The sequence below is a fragment of the Arachis stenosperma genome, chromosome 10 (genome assembly GCF_014773155.1).
Source record: "Arachis stenosperma cultivar V10309 chromosome 10, arast.V10309.gnm1.PFL2, whole genome shotgun sequence".
NCBI lineage: Eukaryota > Viridiplantae > Streptophyta > Magnoliopsida > Fabales > Fabaceae > Arachis > Arachis stenosperma.
Window position 1 is genome coordinate 132,239,478 of NC_080386.1, and position 15,955 is coordinate 132,255,432.

General features: G+C 37.7%; 2 protein-coding genes across 3 annotated transcripts; both read right to left on the reverse strand.

Annotated features, from left to right (window-relative positions):
- Positions 1-4,590: 4,590 nt before the first annotated feature.
- On the reverse strand, positions 4,591-9,281 carry LOC130956421 (disease resistance protein RPM1-like). 2 transcript variants are annotated; one of them, XM_057883461.1, is made up of 3 exons: positions 8,717-9,281; positions 5,543-8,411; positions 4,591-5,154 (listed from the first exon to the last, which is right to left on the reverse strand). In XM_057883461.1, exons 2-3 carry the CDS (start codon positions 8,363-8,365, stop codon positions 5,131-5,133), a joined length of 2,847 nt encoding a protein of 948 aa, XP_057739444.1. In that variant the 5' UTR covers positions 8,366-8,411; positions 8,717-9,281; the 3' UTR covers positions 4,591-5,130. The 2 variants fall into 2 exon arrangements, with proteins under 2 accessions (XP_057739444.1, XP_057739443.1); XM_057883460.1 differs by having other exon boundaries at positions 4,592-5,154; positions 9,067-9,280.
- A 638-nt stretch (positions 9,282-9,919) lies between these two features.
- Positions 9,920-15,579, reverse strand: LOC130955078 (geranylhydroquinone 3''-hydroxylase CYP76B74-like). The gene is made up of 7 exons (XM_057881855.1): positions 15,132-15,579; positions 13,806-14,005; positions 12,552-13,202; positions 11,908-12,058; positions 11,608-11,757; positions 11,225-11,394; positions 9,920-10,500 (listed from the first exon to the last, which is right to left on the reverse strand). The coding sequence occupies exons 1-7, from the start codon at positions 15,445-15,447 to the stop codon at positions 10,396-10,398; spliced, it is 1,743 nt and encodes a 580-aa protein (XP_057737838.1). The 5' UTR covers positions 15,448-15,579; the 3' UTR covers positions 9,920-10,395.
- Between the last annotated feature and the right edge of the window lie 376 nt (positions 15,580-15,955).

The following is a 15,955-nucleotide window of genomic DNA, read 5'->3' on the forward strand; positions in this document are numbered from 1 at the left end:
CACATATTCTAGGATAGTCCCCTTCATTCCTTCCCAAAACAAAACTCCTGATATCCTCTTGTAGGTTCTAAAGAATCCGGAATGCCCTCCTATTTTCGAATCATGGAATTCTTGGAGGAATTTAGGAATCCACTTGGAATGCTTCGAAATGACTAACTGGCCATGGTACAACAGCCTCCCATTGCGCCATTCATATCCAGCTGCTGTTTCTCTCCCCTGAATCAAGTCTTGGATAATCCCTTGTGGCTTGGGATCTTGTTGGACTTCTTCCTCTATGCCTTCCCAATCTGCCGTGGACACTACTGAAATTGCTGCAAACTGAAATTTCCTGGAGAGTGCATCAGCCACTCGGTTATCACTTCCTGCCTTGTATTTGATCTCAAAGTCGTACCCGAGCAGCTTAGTTATCCATTTTTGCTGTTCTTCTCCACCAATCCTCTGATCAAGCAAAAATTTGAGACTTTTTTGATCCGTGTAAACCGTGAATCACTGTCTTAAGAGGTAATGTCTCCAACTTTGGATGGCCAGCACGATGGCCATCAGCTCCCTCTCATAAACGGATTTGGCTTGGACCCTCTCTGAGAGTTTCTGGCTCATAAATGCTATGGGTCTGCCCTCTTGTAACAGCACCACCCTAATTCCTTTTCCAGAAGTATCAATCTCTAAAGCAAATGGCTTGGAAAAAGATGGAATGGCTAATACCGACACGGTCACCATGGCCTTCTTCAATTATTCGAAGGCTGCCTGCGCGTCACTTCCCAATCGGAATCAGTCTTTCTTCAACAGTTGCGTGAGAGGCCAGACGATGGCCCCATAGTTCTTCACAAACCGGCGGTAGTATCCGGTCAGCCCCAAAAAACCCCGCAACCCTTTTAAATCTTTTGGAATGGGCCAATCTACCATGTCTTGTATTTTCTGAGGGTCTGCAGCCACCCCTTCGTTGGAAATCACATGTCCCAAGTAATCAATCTTCTCTTGGGCGAATTTGCACTTCTTCTTGTTGAGAAAGAGTTTATGGTTCCGGAGGACCATGAATATTTGTCGCAAGTGATCCCAATGATCCTCTAAACTGCTACTATAAACAAGAATATCGTAAAAAAACATCAGAATAAATTTCCTCAGGAAAGGCCTCAATACCTGGTTCATGAGTGTCCGGAAAGTGGAAGGGGCGTTGGTAAGCCCAAAGGGCATCACCATGAACTCATAATGGCCCTCATGAGTTCAGAATGCTATCTTGGGAATGTCTTCTTCCCGCATGCGAATCTGGTGGTATCCCGATTTAAGGTCGAGCTTCGAAAACACCCTTGCTTCTCCCACCTCATCCAACAGCTCTTCGATGATCGGAATGGGAAACTTGTCAGCCACCGTGATCCGGTTCAAGGCCCTGTAGTCTATGCAAAATTGCCAACCGCCATCCTTCTTCTTGACTAAAATGACTGGACTCGAGAACGGGCTGGTGCTGGGCCTAATTATTCCCGAGCTCAACATCTCCTCTACTATTTTCTCAATCTCGGTCTTCTGGTAATGGGGATAACGATATGGCCTAATGCGAGGAATTGCTGATCCCTCCTTCAAGATTATGGCATGATCTTGTTCTCTCTTGGGAGGTAGTCCCTCCGGTGTGCTAAATAAATCCCCAAAAGATTGCAGAAATTGCTCAACATCTCCAGAAAAGGGTTCTGCAGGTTGGGTTTCAGTAGTTGCCAGGACAGGGGTGATGACAAAACCTTCTTCTTGATTCTTTAGCGCTTGCAAGGTAGTCTTCCAAGAGGCCTTACTTCTGCTTAGTGAAGGATCTCCCTGCAAATGGAATTCCTTATCTCCTTGCTTCTAGCTCAAAGTTAATTCACTATAATCCCCCACAAATTTTTTCAAGCTAGCCAGCCATTCTGCTCCAAGAACGACCTCTGAGCAGTCCAGTTTCATAACAAAAAAACTCTGAATAATTGGAATTCCTTGAATAGTCACCTGCAGTTCCTCACAGCCCTCATGTCCCCTTTCTATGGCACCATTCCCTACCTCTACTCGAAATTTCCGTACTCTTTTCACTGGCAGGGACAGCCGCCTAACCACCTCGGTGGCTATGAAGTTTGCCGACGCTCCAGGGTCTATGAGCACCATCACTTCCTGGCCCAAAATCGTCCCTCTCACCTTGAAAGTTTTGTGTGTTGTCAATCCCCAAAAACTGTAGGAAGACAACTGCAGTTCAACTCCTTTGGGTTTCTCCACTGGCAATTCCGACCTCTCATCCTCTGCTCGGCTTCGTGGTCTTCTTCTTCTTCTTCAATCAACAAAATCTTGTAGTGTTTCATAGGACAGACATGGGTCGGTCCCCACTTCTCTCCACAGCGGAAACATAAGCCTTTTCGCTGTCGCTCTGCCCACTCCTTGTCGGAGAGTCGCCGCGTTCCACTGCCTCTGGTCCCAGAGGATGACGCCGCGCCGCCTCCCCCAACCGAGCTCGAGTTAGTGCTAGCTCGTGTGATCGAAGGGGTTCGGTTGGTGTTGGGTCACGATTCCACTCTCACTCCGTTTCTGGATTCATGTAAGTTGGGTCGAGTCCAGTTAGGATTTTTTTTGAAATCCCATGCTGATAGATCCAGGTCCCCCCGACCCGCCTCCTTTGGATCCTCCTTCTCCTTTTCTGTCCGTCGGGTTCACTTCGGAATCCTGCCAGGCACAGTTTCTCCACTCAATTGCCATGGCTCTATCCATCAATGCCGGCAGATTATCAAAGCTTGCCACGTCCAGTTCTGCTTGAATCTCCCTTCTAAGGCCATTCACAAAAATACACATGAGAGTCTCCGCCCCGAGGTTTCATTGTGTCTTGGCCGCTGCTTCAAAATCTCTTCGGTACTGTGCGACGTCTCCGACTTGGCACACCTCTAACAGCGGAGCCATTGGGTTAAGAGCTGCTTCGGGTTGGAACTTCTTTAGGAGGTCTTGCTTGAACCTCATCCAGGTATGAAAAGGAGTATGCTCTTTCCACCATTCGAACCAGGTGAGGGCCTCCCCTTCCAAAGTCATTGTTGCAAAATCCAGCCTCTGCACCGGAACTACTCCGATTACCCTGAAGTAGCGTTCTATTCTCACCAACCAGCCATTCGGATCCTCCTCCGAGAATACCGGTAAGTCAAGCTCTCGAATTGGTTCGAATCTCCTCTGCCCTTCGTCTCCTGCACTGTTCCCTTCTACCCTCTCGTCATCTTGCTCGTTCCTTCCACTGTCATTTCCTCCTCCTGTGTCGTTTGCACCAGCGCTTCCACTTTGGTGCTGTTGAGGTAGCCATTCCCTCATTTGTCTTAACATATTTGCTAAGAATGCCTCCAAGGATCGTTGTTGAGCTTCCTGTAACTCCTCAATCCGTTTCTCTACCGCATCCAACCTTGACTCCATGGCAGCTCGCGTGGACACCATGCACAGAACACCTAGAACCGGTGCTCTGATACCAGTTGTTAAAACTGGTACCAACAGAATGCTCCCACAGCACTCGATAAAACAAAAATAAACTGAACATGTTACCCTTTAGGCAAAATACTCTCAGCTGGAATTTATTGAATGGAAATACAGAAATTACAATAGAATAGAAAATGATAGCAGAGGAATTTCGAGAGTCCTCTTCTCTCCTAGTCTAGGCCTTTTCAAGTCTTTTCCTGCCTCAATACCTATTCGGTTCCTTCTTTTATTGCCTCACCCTCTCTCTAATCGAAATCTTTACAATCATGCAGTTCCTGATTCTCCTCTAATTGATTCAATCAGTTATTGCTTCCTAAAATAAATCAGTTATTTAAATCATTTATTCCTCCCTTTTCTTTATTATTTCGTCTAGAATAATGATAAGGTAAAGGAATTATTAACTTCCCTTTTTTAGCTGCCTGCACTGCTGACTCAGTATTTTCCTCCGGGTATGTAACATATTGTTACTCACAAGAGAAGGAAAAAGGATGGTAATGCAAGGATTGATAGAGTTTTCATATTTCAGTTCACTGCAACATCATCTGAAGAAGTTCTGAAGCTTACAGTAGTTGCTAATTTCAAATCGGGGGAAAGAAATACAAATTACTAAAAGCTTGAGTGTTAGCACTAGAATTAGAGAAGATAAGAATGAAAGAAAAAGATGTATAGAATTGATTGTATGAAATTGAAGTTGAAGAAGATATTGATGATTGACTATAATAAAGGAGATGAATTACCAAAATACAATTCTCTCTACTTCAATCGAAAAAGAGAAAACTCTTAACGAACCAATTATCTATTATAATAGTTTCTTATTTATACTATTTCTCTCATCACTAATATTTACTAGGATAATGTTAGGGAAACAAAAAAAAAAAAAATTAACCAGAATTTATTTTATTTAGCATTCATTAATTGTTAGAATAATTAATAAATTTTAAATAAAACAAATTTTGACTGTTTTGGCTAATTTTTTTTGCTACTAAACATTTTCGTATTTACTAATACTCACTAATATCTACATAGTCACTTATTTCATAATTATCATATACAATGTTCGCATCATTAAGTGAATAGTTTCTCGGTTCCTTGTTTAATTATTGTAATTTGATCCATGCAATGTTGGTTGTACCATGCCACAAGAAGAGCAATTAATCAAATCAATGACTATAGTTTGTATAATATTTTACATAATTTCCATTACAATATTTTTAGTCTAGTGTACATGGGGAGAATAAACAACTACAAAAGTACAAGACTCCTCTTTTAGAAGGGGAAAAAAAATAAGAAAGAAAATTGAGGACCCACGAGCATATCAGCAACGACTATCTGACATGGTTGATAGCCCTCTCTCAACAACCACCATCTCCTTTTGAGCTTCACTTTTCACTGCTTTCTCATCTTCTGATTCTTCTTTAGCCTTAGAATCATAGCCTTGGGCTAGAATTTTCTTAGTATTCAAGTCCTTGTTTCAGCAAAAAGGTTTCTCTCATTGTTGAACTTTTTCTCCGGTTCATATGAAGGGTGCAATTCAAATGGTTAAATTAAAGGCAAGGATTAGAAAAAGGAGCAAATAAACACCACTGAATAAAGTTGAGATCACAGACATTGAATTCCACATATCCCACATATCTTCTTGTGGGTTCATACATGATACTAGCATTGTATTCTCTGCTACCAGTCGATGTACCTCAATTTCTGTCCACAAAAACCAAAACTTTATCCGTTTATAGTTAAGATATTCATAGCTGGTTGTGATAACTAAAATATTCAGTATGAAACTAGTTGCAAAAGAATACACATAAGTCCATATCCAAGAGTTATAAGTACTATTTCCTCTATTTCATATTTTTGGTCGTTTTAACCTTTTGGGAATTCAATGTACCTACACAAACGATCTATGGATATACCAAAAAATCATAACAGCTGCTATCAGTATCAAATTCATAATTAAATTAACTTCTATTCCAATCAAATGTCAGAAAAAGAAAAGAAACACTAAAACCAAGATTCAACAGGTAAATGATGCATCACTACATTAAAAGCATTTCTGCATTTGTATTCTTTATTTGAAAGAAAATGGTACCTCTGCATTCGAAACAGTGGATGAAGAACGTATGGTTTCTAAATGATAGTCATCTAATCTTGGCCCATTCTTGATTCGAATGAAGACAACGGGAACATGCTTGATGAAGCAATAACATTGTCCTTTGTTGCGATCAATGCTTTCAATGAATTCAGGTGGCATATCAGCGAATTCAATAAAATGCAGTTTCTCCAAATGCTTGATCCCAGAGGGAACCTCCTTCAAATTTGGTATCTTTCTAAGAATCAGAAATTCAAGTTCAGGCAAAGCATCTTTGTCTATAATGATGGAATGCACACCATTCAATCGAACTAGAAGCAGTTTCTTCAATTTGGGAAATCCTTCTTCGAAATGTAAAATTTTACCATCATAAGCATTGTCACATAAACTGAGCCGCAATAGGTTTGGCAAGTTCTTCAATGAATTTATTGAATCATCTTTTAACAAGGATAAGTTGAGTCTTAGCTTCACAAGATATTCAAGTTTTGGAATCCAATCAGGCAACTTCTCTAGCCTTGCTTTCAGATTGAACCATCTAATTTGAGGCGGGGTTGATTCGAAATTCAAGTTAATGAATTCATCCGCAGATATTGCAGTGATGTTAAGAGATTCAAGGTGTTTCATCTCTGCTATTGAAGAACATAAGGCATTCCCATACTCACTCCTCACGCGCCTTAAGCCCAACCTCCTTAACTGTGTCAGTTTTTTAAGTCCTTGAATAACATCAAGTTCATCATGATATGCCTCGATCAAAGAAAGGTTTTGTAGAGATGTCAGGCACTCAATTCCTTTTCTCATCGCAATCCCCCTTGTAGTTCCCAAAACAGAATAATCTGTGTTGAAGTTTCTGTAGTAACCACGAAGATATCTTAGCTTTGTGAGATTTTTTATCTCCTTTGGTAACTCATGGACAAGTGTTTGTCTTAGATCCAAGGTCTCCAAGTTTATCAGCTTGCCAATAGACTTGGGAAGAACCTTTATTTTCGTACTCCTCAAGTTTAAGTATCTCAAGTGAAATAGATTCCCCAAGTTACTTGGAATACGGTTCAGTGAAGTATCTTCAAAATCAAGTACCTTCAAGTGCTTGGACTTTACAAGAGATTTTTTCATGAAATTTTCAGGTAATGCACCTTTATCAAAAATATGGATTGCCCGGATGTGCAAGAGATCATTGGAGCTCAACAAATCTTTGGCACTAGTAAGAGAAAGGCGTCTCGGTTTTCCAACTGCAACTGGCGGTCCATCTTCATGAAAGAAATGGCAAAAATTCGAGTCCTTCATCTTTCTTATGATCACTTCACGCAATAAATCGTGAACTTGGCATCTTTTAATTTTCCCATCAAAGCCTACTTTAGAGATTTGGACCAAACTTCTGTTTATTAACTCTGTTAAATACTCCATGGCAACTTCCTCTAAAGTTCTTCTCTCCATATACATAACAAAGCCTTCAGCTATCCATTGTCTTGTCAATCTCATAGAATTAATTGAGTAGTCTTCTGGATATATACCAAAATACAACATGCATGCTCTTAAATAGTATGGCAAATCATCAAAACTCAGTGATAAAATCTTTGTCAAGTTAGTTAAATGAGCATTATGCTCTAGTTCCAGACTAAGATTTTGACTCACCTTTTTCCATTCGAACACAGTTTTAGGTTTCGTTGACAATAGACCACCGATAGCCACAATTGCCAGTGGTAGTCCGTTGCATTTTTTAATGATTTCATGAGACACATCCATGAGCTCTGATGGACAATTATGGCCGAGCTCGTATCTAAATGCTTTCTTGCAGAAGAGTTCCCAAGCTTTATTAGGAGGCAAAAGTTGTAGATTGTGCACATGAACAGGAAAAGACTTCTTAAAGAACTCAGCAGCATGCATCATTCTAGTTGTGATTATGATTCTACTCCCTTTGTTGTTATTAGGCATGGCAAGTTCAATCTCATCAGAAAAACTTTGTTTCCATACATCATCAAAGAAAACCAAATACCTCTTTTGCTGAAGGTACTGCCTCACTTTTGTAATTAGTGACTTCTCGTCCATGTTCTGTATATTCTGAGGAAGAGGCGTGTCTTTGAAAAATTGCTCTATCAGGTCAATCAATAAACCCCTTATAGTGTATGATTGAGAAACTGTCACGAAGGCGTGACAATCAAAGTGAACTTTAACCACTTGGCTATCAAAAACAAGCTTGCCAAGAGTGGTTTTTCCTATTCCTCCCATTCCTACCACTGAAATCACAGAGCACTCTACTGGTCCATCAACTAACCAATCAACCAATTCGTTTCTCGGAGATTCGAATCCCACAATGTCTGCTTCTTCAATGAAATGGGAAGCTAATCGAGGATCATACCATTTGACAGCTTCAATCCTTCTAGAACTGCTTGAACCTAGTTGTTCAAATGGTGACTGAAAGTTATACCTTTCACTTCTTTCTTTGATTCCTCGAATTGTTAACTTAATGTCTTCTATCTCAGATAATATCCGATGATGAGACTTCAGAGTCACAAGGAAGTGACCAATCTTCTGGATTGAAGCCATAACTCCAGGATGATACACCTTTTGTGCCACATGAATGTATTCATCAATGACATCTTCTATGCGAATCGATGCTTCTTGCAGCTGTGCCACCCAAATCTTTAGTCCTTCATTAGCTTCACCATTTGCAGCCCTTAAATCTGCATCCCTGAGGAAGGCGTGAATGCTATCCAATTCATCCTTAATCTCTGTGAATGCCTGACGGCCACTTGCCAAAAAATTCCATTCTTCTTGTAGGAGCTGGTGAACTTGATTCAGAACAAACAATACTGCAGTTTCTGCCATTTTGCTTGGAACTCTTACTTCACTTCACTTCATCTTACTAGAACTCCTGCAAATTGAGGTTTAATTTCATTAGTCGACACAGTATTGTGGTTTTAAACTTAAAGCGTTTTTTTGCAACATCCTTAATATCATTACAAATGCACAATTATTGCATCTGCAACCACAAGAGCTTCATCAATTTGAATCATGCTTACGAAAAATGACAGTTAGGGTAAACTCATTGACAAAATCACAAGTGAATACTTAAATTGGTCCCTAAAGTTACATTCATGTCTCAATCTAGTCCCAAAGTTTCGATTTACTCCATTTAATATTTCAACTTAGCATTTGTGACTCACCTTAGTCCCTCACCTTATTTTGTCACATGCATGCTGAGATATACTGACAGCTGCCACATTGAACTCTCCAATGACTATTTGATGTGGCAATTGAAACTTTTTACCTCAACCTTGCTCTTTAAGAAGCCTTTAAAACCCTAATCCTAATTTCATTTAAAAGGTTTAAAGGCTTCAAAGGCTTCTTAGGAGCAAATTGAACTAAAAACCAATCTGACACAAAACCACGGATTATAATGATAACATCTTTGTCTCTCACCACTCGAAAAATTGTAATAGATCAGTAATTCAGTATTATTGGTAGCAAACTTGTACGTATATATGCATTTATTTCAAATCATGGAAAATATTGAGTTTAATTCTTACCTGACGCAAGCATTTTGGCTGTGGGTTATGAATTATGATGGTTCGTTCGTTCGTTCGTTATCAGATTCGATTGGCGTGAAGAGAGAATTCAATCAAATCACAGTTTCTGTACTTCATTACGAGTTTGACTTCTGAAAATGTTCGATTTCTGAAATTTTCAACGTAATAAACTGGCTTTAATCAATATTTTATAAGCGTTTACTAATCAGATATGTTAGCTTAGCGTGAAGCGAATCATTTTTTGTTTATTTTACAATCAATGTGAACAATGCGGCGTTTACCATTGAAAACCATATAGAGTTTTAAAGTACATATATTGATTGATCATTCCCTACAAAAAATAATTCTTGTCCTTTTTAAATATTGAAAGAAAAATTTACCATTTTAAAATATTAAAAAACTGCATTTATACTTGAAATTTCTTGTCGGAAACAAAATTGAGAATTTACTTAGAAAAGAAAACTGCAGCGAAATTCTGTAGGCTAGAAGATTATGTTTATATATTATTTCAATGCTGTTACGCATACAACTTTATCTTGAATTCTTGATACCAGTGTTTTTTAATAACTAAATAACTAATTCGCATTTACTGTTTTGTCAATTAAAAAAAATAAATACAAAATTAATTAATAACAATTATATTTTTATATTTTATACAGATGTCAAAAATATTTGATGTATCAATAGTGTTACTGATGTTATTTTACACAAATGTAGTCCATGAAATTCCAAAAGTTATGCTCCATCGAATTTAAAATGCCTAGTTCATTAACACAGACCCAAACAGTATGTATCTGATATAAATAAACGATTGTTGCCCACCAATTTTGATGGGTTAACATCAAGACTCGGAAAACATTCAATTATAGGTCTGATTGTGATATTATATTAGGAAATACAATAAGCAGAGACTTATTTGAGAAGTTAAAAAGAAAAAAAGTTATTACATTGTAGCCAACAAAAAAGGTTGACATAGTTACACACAGGAAGTGACCAACACCAAGAGATGGGGAAGGAAAACCTAAGGCTCATTGCACCAATAGACCCAAAGTGCCTAAAAAACAGATATAAAAAAAGTGTGCCATGGCTTGATCACTAGGGCTAGGTTCAAAAACAGGGGTTTAAAAAACTTGAGTTCAATTTAAACTCAGGTTGCATCCTCCTGGCTGAAACTACAATGAGCCATGAATATGGAAAGCTTCCCCATTCATCTCGGAAAACGCGGAAGAAAAAAGAGACGACTCTGAAAACGAGGAGTCCATGACTTGAATTACAACAACTTTTTCATCTATAGTTCTATACAGTGTGCTTGCTCATCATTTTTTGCATTCACTGGTCCCTTCTAACAAATAGTATAGGTGATTTAGGATAACTCTGAAGACGATTCTTCAAGCTTGGTTCTGAGTTATCGCCTGATCCGGGGTAAGGTCTTATCTGTAATTAAAGACAGGATTAGTATTTCAAACATGCAATGAAGTGAATCAATATTTACTAAATTCAACTTCAAAGGAAAGTTGTGTGTAGACACTATGCAACTGACACATTCCTCTCAGTTAACTGGAAAGGATCAACTGGGAGTAGCAATTTTATGATAGTGAGGAGATACGGCCCAAATATACTCTCAATTTGACATAAAACTGCTTCTCATTGATCCATCCCATCCTATATTTATTCCCCAAAATGGAGGTTTTGGACCTTTTGGTGAGGATATTTATTTACCTATTTAACCCTACTTCCTAGATCTTGAAAAATGAGTTGTGTTTTTAAACAAAAATCAAAATTGTAAAAATGTCATAAACCATTTGTTTTCTTCTCAGCCATTTATAGGTGAGTAGAAAAGAAATCTATTATTTACACTCAATATTCTCTCCTTCCTTTCTAACATATCTCAAACACTCCCCAAGTAACATGATCCATTGTCCAATCCCTTACTTTCTGTTCCTTAGTCTAATTATTTTCATTTCCTAAAATTCCACATTTGACATACTATAATTTTATGAGATTTTGTATCTTTATCTCTGCGAGGAATTACAAAAGTAACCAAGCCTTATCCACAAGGTTAGAAACACTGAATGCATCAAAATTCGAGCTTGCCGCCAATATTATGTTGTGTGAGATCAACTGAATTAGCAAGAGAAAAAACACCCACAATACGAACCTCATATTTTTTGAGTAATGATGCCAGCAATGTTGCAATGACTTGGATAACAAATTTCTGCCCAACACATGTGCGTGTACCAGATCCGAAAGGCAGAAATGCTGCGTTTTCATTTGGATCATTTAGTTCGAGCAAATTGAAACCAGACTTTGTAACTTCTTCTGCAGAACCTGAAAGGGTTATGAATATTAAAGGATCAGAAAAGCTCTAAAGATGAAGTTTGAGCTCTAAACTTGCCATGAAACTATTCAACTCACCCAAATTATGGACAAACTAGTTTTCTTTTCCCAATGGGTTATATGCTTTTTTTTTTTTTTCAGGAAAAGGCTAAAGATTACAAATTCAAAACAGAAAACCTGTCAATGTAATGTAGTAGCAGATACCTGATTCCTTTGCATGATTTGACAGAAATCGGTACGGATTAAAGTCACTTGCATCACTCCCCCAACTGGAGTCATCCTTTTGAACCAATTGAACAGGCACAACCAGCACTGCTGCAGCAGGTATGGTTACACCAGTTGAAAGACTTAAGTCTGACATAAGAATGAACATTCATGAAGAAGTTATAGTTAGCATCTAGTTTTCTTTTTTTCAATAATAATAATAATAACAAAAATAGTTAGCATCTCCAACACAAAAGCCTCAAGGAATCCATTTACAGTGAATAATATGTAATATCTCACCATGTTCCAGAGAACATCGCTGTAGCATGGGACCAGTGGGCAGAAGGCGTGCAGATTCATAGATTGTAGCCAATAACAAAGGCATCCTGTAAATATCCTCCTGCTCATATTTTGATGGGTTCCTCCCTACCATGCTAATCTCAGAATAAACCTACAAAACAACAGTAGGCACATTTTTTAGTCTATAAACAAAACCCTGTTCAGGTTTTCCTTCGAACTGATAACAGAATACCTGTTGAGTTTGTTGACAATATATTTAATAAGTATCATTTTCAAAGGAAAGGACAGAAATGTATCAGCAGCCACAGCAAAACACAAATAAACACAACCGACAGATCCGCAAAAACATAAACAAGACATACATGCAAATACAGATTTCCAAATGATGTCTGTAATTCTGTATGTTCATTATAAGAATCAGAAATTTTCAATATTTTAGGCTTTTAGCAAATTCAACTTAGTACTCCTTCCAATAAGTAGGTTGAGAATCCAGTGCGTCTAATGAATTGATTGTAAGGTGGTCAGTAAGGATAGTAGAGTTTCTGTTTTGAGCATTGAAGAATACACGACGATAACATGATCCTTACTAAATTTCAAATAAGAAGTAGATCATACAATGAAGACTGAATAGAACAGATTGCTACCTTGTCCTGTATTTCTGGATGCATGACAAGCCTAGTCAATATATTGGAAATTAAAGCAGCAGTTGTGTGACATCCATGAAACATCACACGCATGATGTTCCCAGAAGGCTCTTCTTTATCTTTAGCTTTTTGATGATCATTGAGGTCACGGAAGAAATAGTAATCGCCAAACTCATTATCAGAGCAGCATTGCGAACAATGTGCTGACTTTATTTCTTCGTTAAAACTTTCGTTATGAACATTTTGATCAATTTGGCCAAAGAGGTTGCAGCTTTTTCTGCAATGTTGAACAATGTCACTAGTTAAGCATTTCAGCTTAGTACATAAGCATTGATACCTCCAAAATCCTTGTTTCCAGAAAGGAGTAACATTATAGGAAGCCCAAAAGCAAGCATCTTTAGCAATCATCATAAGGAGTTCCTCATAAATTGCAGCTTTTGGACAGGCCAAGAAGCCATCTCCAAAGAATGTGGCTCCCATTAGGGTGAAAGCTATATGCTGAGAAACCAACCCACAATCGATATTTCCTTTGGCACTGATGTTTTCTATTTTATCCACAATAAAGTCTGTAACATTCATTGGAATCAGATCAGCAGTCTTGAGCAATCTTTCATTCAATTCTGTTGCCAATGTTTCTCTTCTCTTTTGCACCTGAAGACAATTAAAATTATGACCCTACTAAGCAGGAATGACAACAATATTTACAATGAAGAGAGTATCGGTAATTTCTCAAGACATTTTTTATGCATAATGATAATTTGATCAGCATTCAATATCTCAGAGCAAAATTCCACAAACATTGAGATTAGAGAACAAATAACATAGTGTATCTCATAACCTGAAAAAAGTTCACAAGTTACCTTACTGGTGAATGTAAATATGTAATAATAATTGGGAAATAGGGGACAATACCTGGTACCAGCTGTAAGTATCAATACAAAACATCTGAAGATATGCTTTTACTATTATATGAATGTAAATATACAAGTAAACTTGCATTTCATATTCCAGTCCAGTTCAACAGTTAGTTAGCAAAATGCCTCATTTGGCCTTTTGAGTACTGACTTTCCCTTGAATTGAAATTTGAAAAAGAAATCATGTATTTTATAGTGTTATAAACTTGGATTGCTTAAAACATTGCCAAAGTAAGCAATAAATTAGGTTACAGAATAGGCCACGACTATTAGAAGCACAATAAACTGCAAGATGGGAACATGAATAGATGATGGAAAGTTAATTATACTGCTAGGAAACCTTTTCATAAGAAGGGGCAAAGAGGCATGATTGCCCAAAGGCTAGACGAAATGCTTTTCCAGTAAAAGGCAACTTATCCTCAGCTTTTATAAGCATCTCTTGAATCAGTAGAGGATCCTTAACTGACACCAAAAGCTGAGTAGGACCTAACCACAACTTAACAATTGGTCCATACTTCTCGTGGGATTTTGACAAGACATCTGCAAATGAAAAAGGTAGATTATAGAATTGATTAAAAATAATTATAACTGACTGTTATATTCTTCATTACTCAATGCCAGAAACAAATAACTGGCGCTAAAGGATATTATACGGTTACTTAGGATTACACTGCCACATCCATTCATTTTTAGTACAGCATACGATGATCATGAAATAAAGACAAACAATAACCAACACTTTTACCCATTCCATCTATTTTATTTCAATATCAAATACCTAATACCTATTTGTGCTTAAGGAAAAGGTTATGAACCAGCTTTAAATATCAAAATCTTGCATTTATTTACCAATATTGAGTCTAGCAGAGGGGATAATCTAACCCCACAATTTGGCATACCATGATTTGAATCCCAAATAGGAGTGGTGCCAAAATTTAGAGTCCAATCTTGCTTCAAACAAGATTAACTCCACTTGAAGATACATACGAAAGAAATAATAATAATTATTAACAAAAGAACTATGGTTTGATATATAAAAAATTGTTCATCCTTTTCTCTAGACAAACAATCTGATTCCATAATAAACATTCCCTTTTCGATCAATTTATTGTTTTCCGTCAATCCTGTAAGACTTAAATTCTTTTGATTTACCATAAGATCTGGATTGAGTTCTCTTATTTGAATACAGCTTATACCTTATGGCAATCTCGTTTATATTTTTCAACCTAAACATCATCATAATCATCAATAATTAAAGGCGGTTTACCGATTTATTCAACTACCAACTTATCCGGGACACAAGTGCATCGCTATATTTATCATCAACTGATTCTAAACTCTAGAGAGCCTTAGCCTGACACTATTCAGCTGATACACTTGCATGTTGACTATGAAATTTGATCCAATTTCTGAAAACAACGCACAGTAAGCAACTGAAGAAATCATCATCCCATTCCATAACTCAAGAAGCAATCCATCCACTCAACAAAGTCAATAAACAAATATTTCAATCCCAAACTAAATCATTGCCCAGAAAATCACAAGGTCAAACATCTAAAAAAATAATAATAATAAGTTTCAAAACGTTAGCAACAACAACAAATTCAACCAAATTCACGAGGAAATAAAGAAATAAACAAAAGAAGCATCATGAACAAGAAGTTACCGGTGAGATTTTCGCGGGAAATAAGCTTAGAGTGGCCATAAAAAGAGGGACAGGGAGGTCCAGGAATGTTTCTTGCCCTGTGCCAAAGACTAAAGAGGTTGAAGAGCTTCCTGAGAAGGAGTCCGGTGACGACGACGAGAGAGAGCCATAGGAAAGCGTTGAGCTCCCTGTTAGCCAAGTCTCTGAGAAGCTCAGAGGAACTTTGAACATGGCTGTCGCTGTTGCATCTACTTTTTGAGTAATGAAGAAGAAGAAGCCCTACGAAACTCGTTGGAACAGAAGAAGAATCGTCGCATGGATATGGAATACTACTCATTTTCTCATCGATCAGAATTCAGCAGCAGTTACCAGAATCAAAATTGATGATTGGATTGTGATGATGATGAAGGAGGTTCTTCACTTCTTCCTTCCCAGTTTTGACTTGTTTTCAGATAAGAAGGAGAGAAATGACGGGCATAAAACGACGTCGTTTGGTTTGGTGGAGTATGGTCCAGGTCCAGTGAACGGTGTCGTTTATCGGGTTGCGTGTTATGTGATGAGGGTGCCACGTGTCTTATTGTGGGGACTATAATCTGCTGACTTGACATCCGTAACGGTGACGTCACTTTTTAACGGATGTCAAGTTGTTCTAAGTCTTCTACGGCGGCGTTTAATTTGTGGAGAGCCATGCAAATTGCAGAAAAGGTGATTTAAGAAACAGAAAAAGAGACACACGGTCACGGACACTTTGTCTTGGAACACACAAATTTTTTTTTTATTATTTAAATAAGTACGAACACACTCCTAATAATTTATTGATAATAAATATAAATTAATTAAAATAA

Coding starts and splice junctions, on each gene's coding strand:
- LOC130956421 (XM_057883461.1), bottom strand. CDS start 8,365: ATGGCAGAAACTGCAGTATTGTTTGTTCTGAATCAAGTTCACCAGCTC. Junction 5,155..5,542: donor CCACTGTTTCGAATGCAGAG/GTACCATTTTCT, acceptor TTTTGTGGACAG/AAATTGAGGTACATCGACTG.
- LOC130955078 (XM_057881855.1), bottom strand. CDS start 15,447: ATGAGTAGTATTCCATATCCATGCGACGATTCTTCTTCTGTTCCAACG. Junction 14,006..15,131: donor TTCCCGCGAAAATCTCACCG/GTAACTTCTTGT, acceptor TTTCATTTGCAG/ATGTCTTGTCAAAATCCCAC. Junction 11,758..11,907: donor GCGATGTTCTCTGGAACATG/GTGAGATATTAC, acceptor TTCTTATGTCAG/ACTTAAGTCTTTCAACTGGT.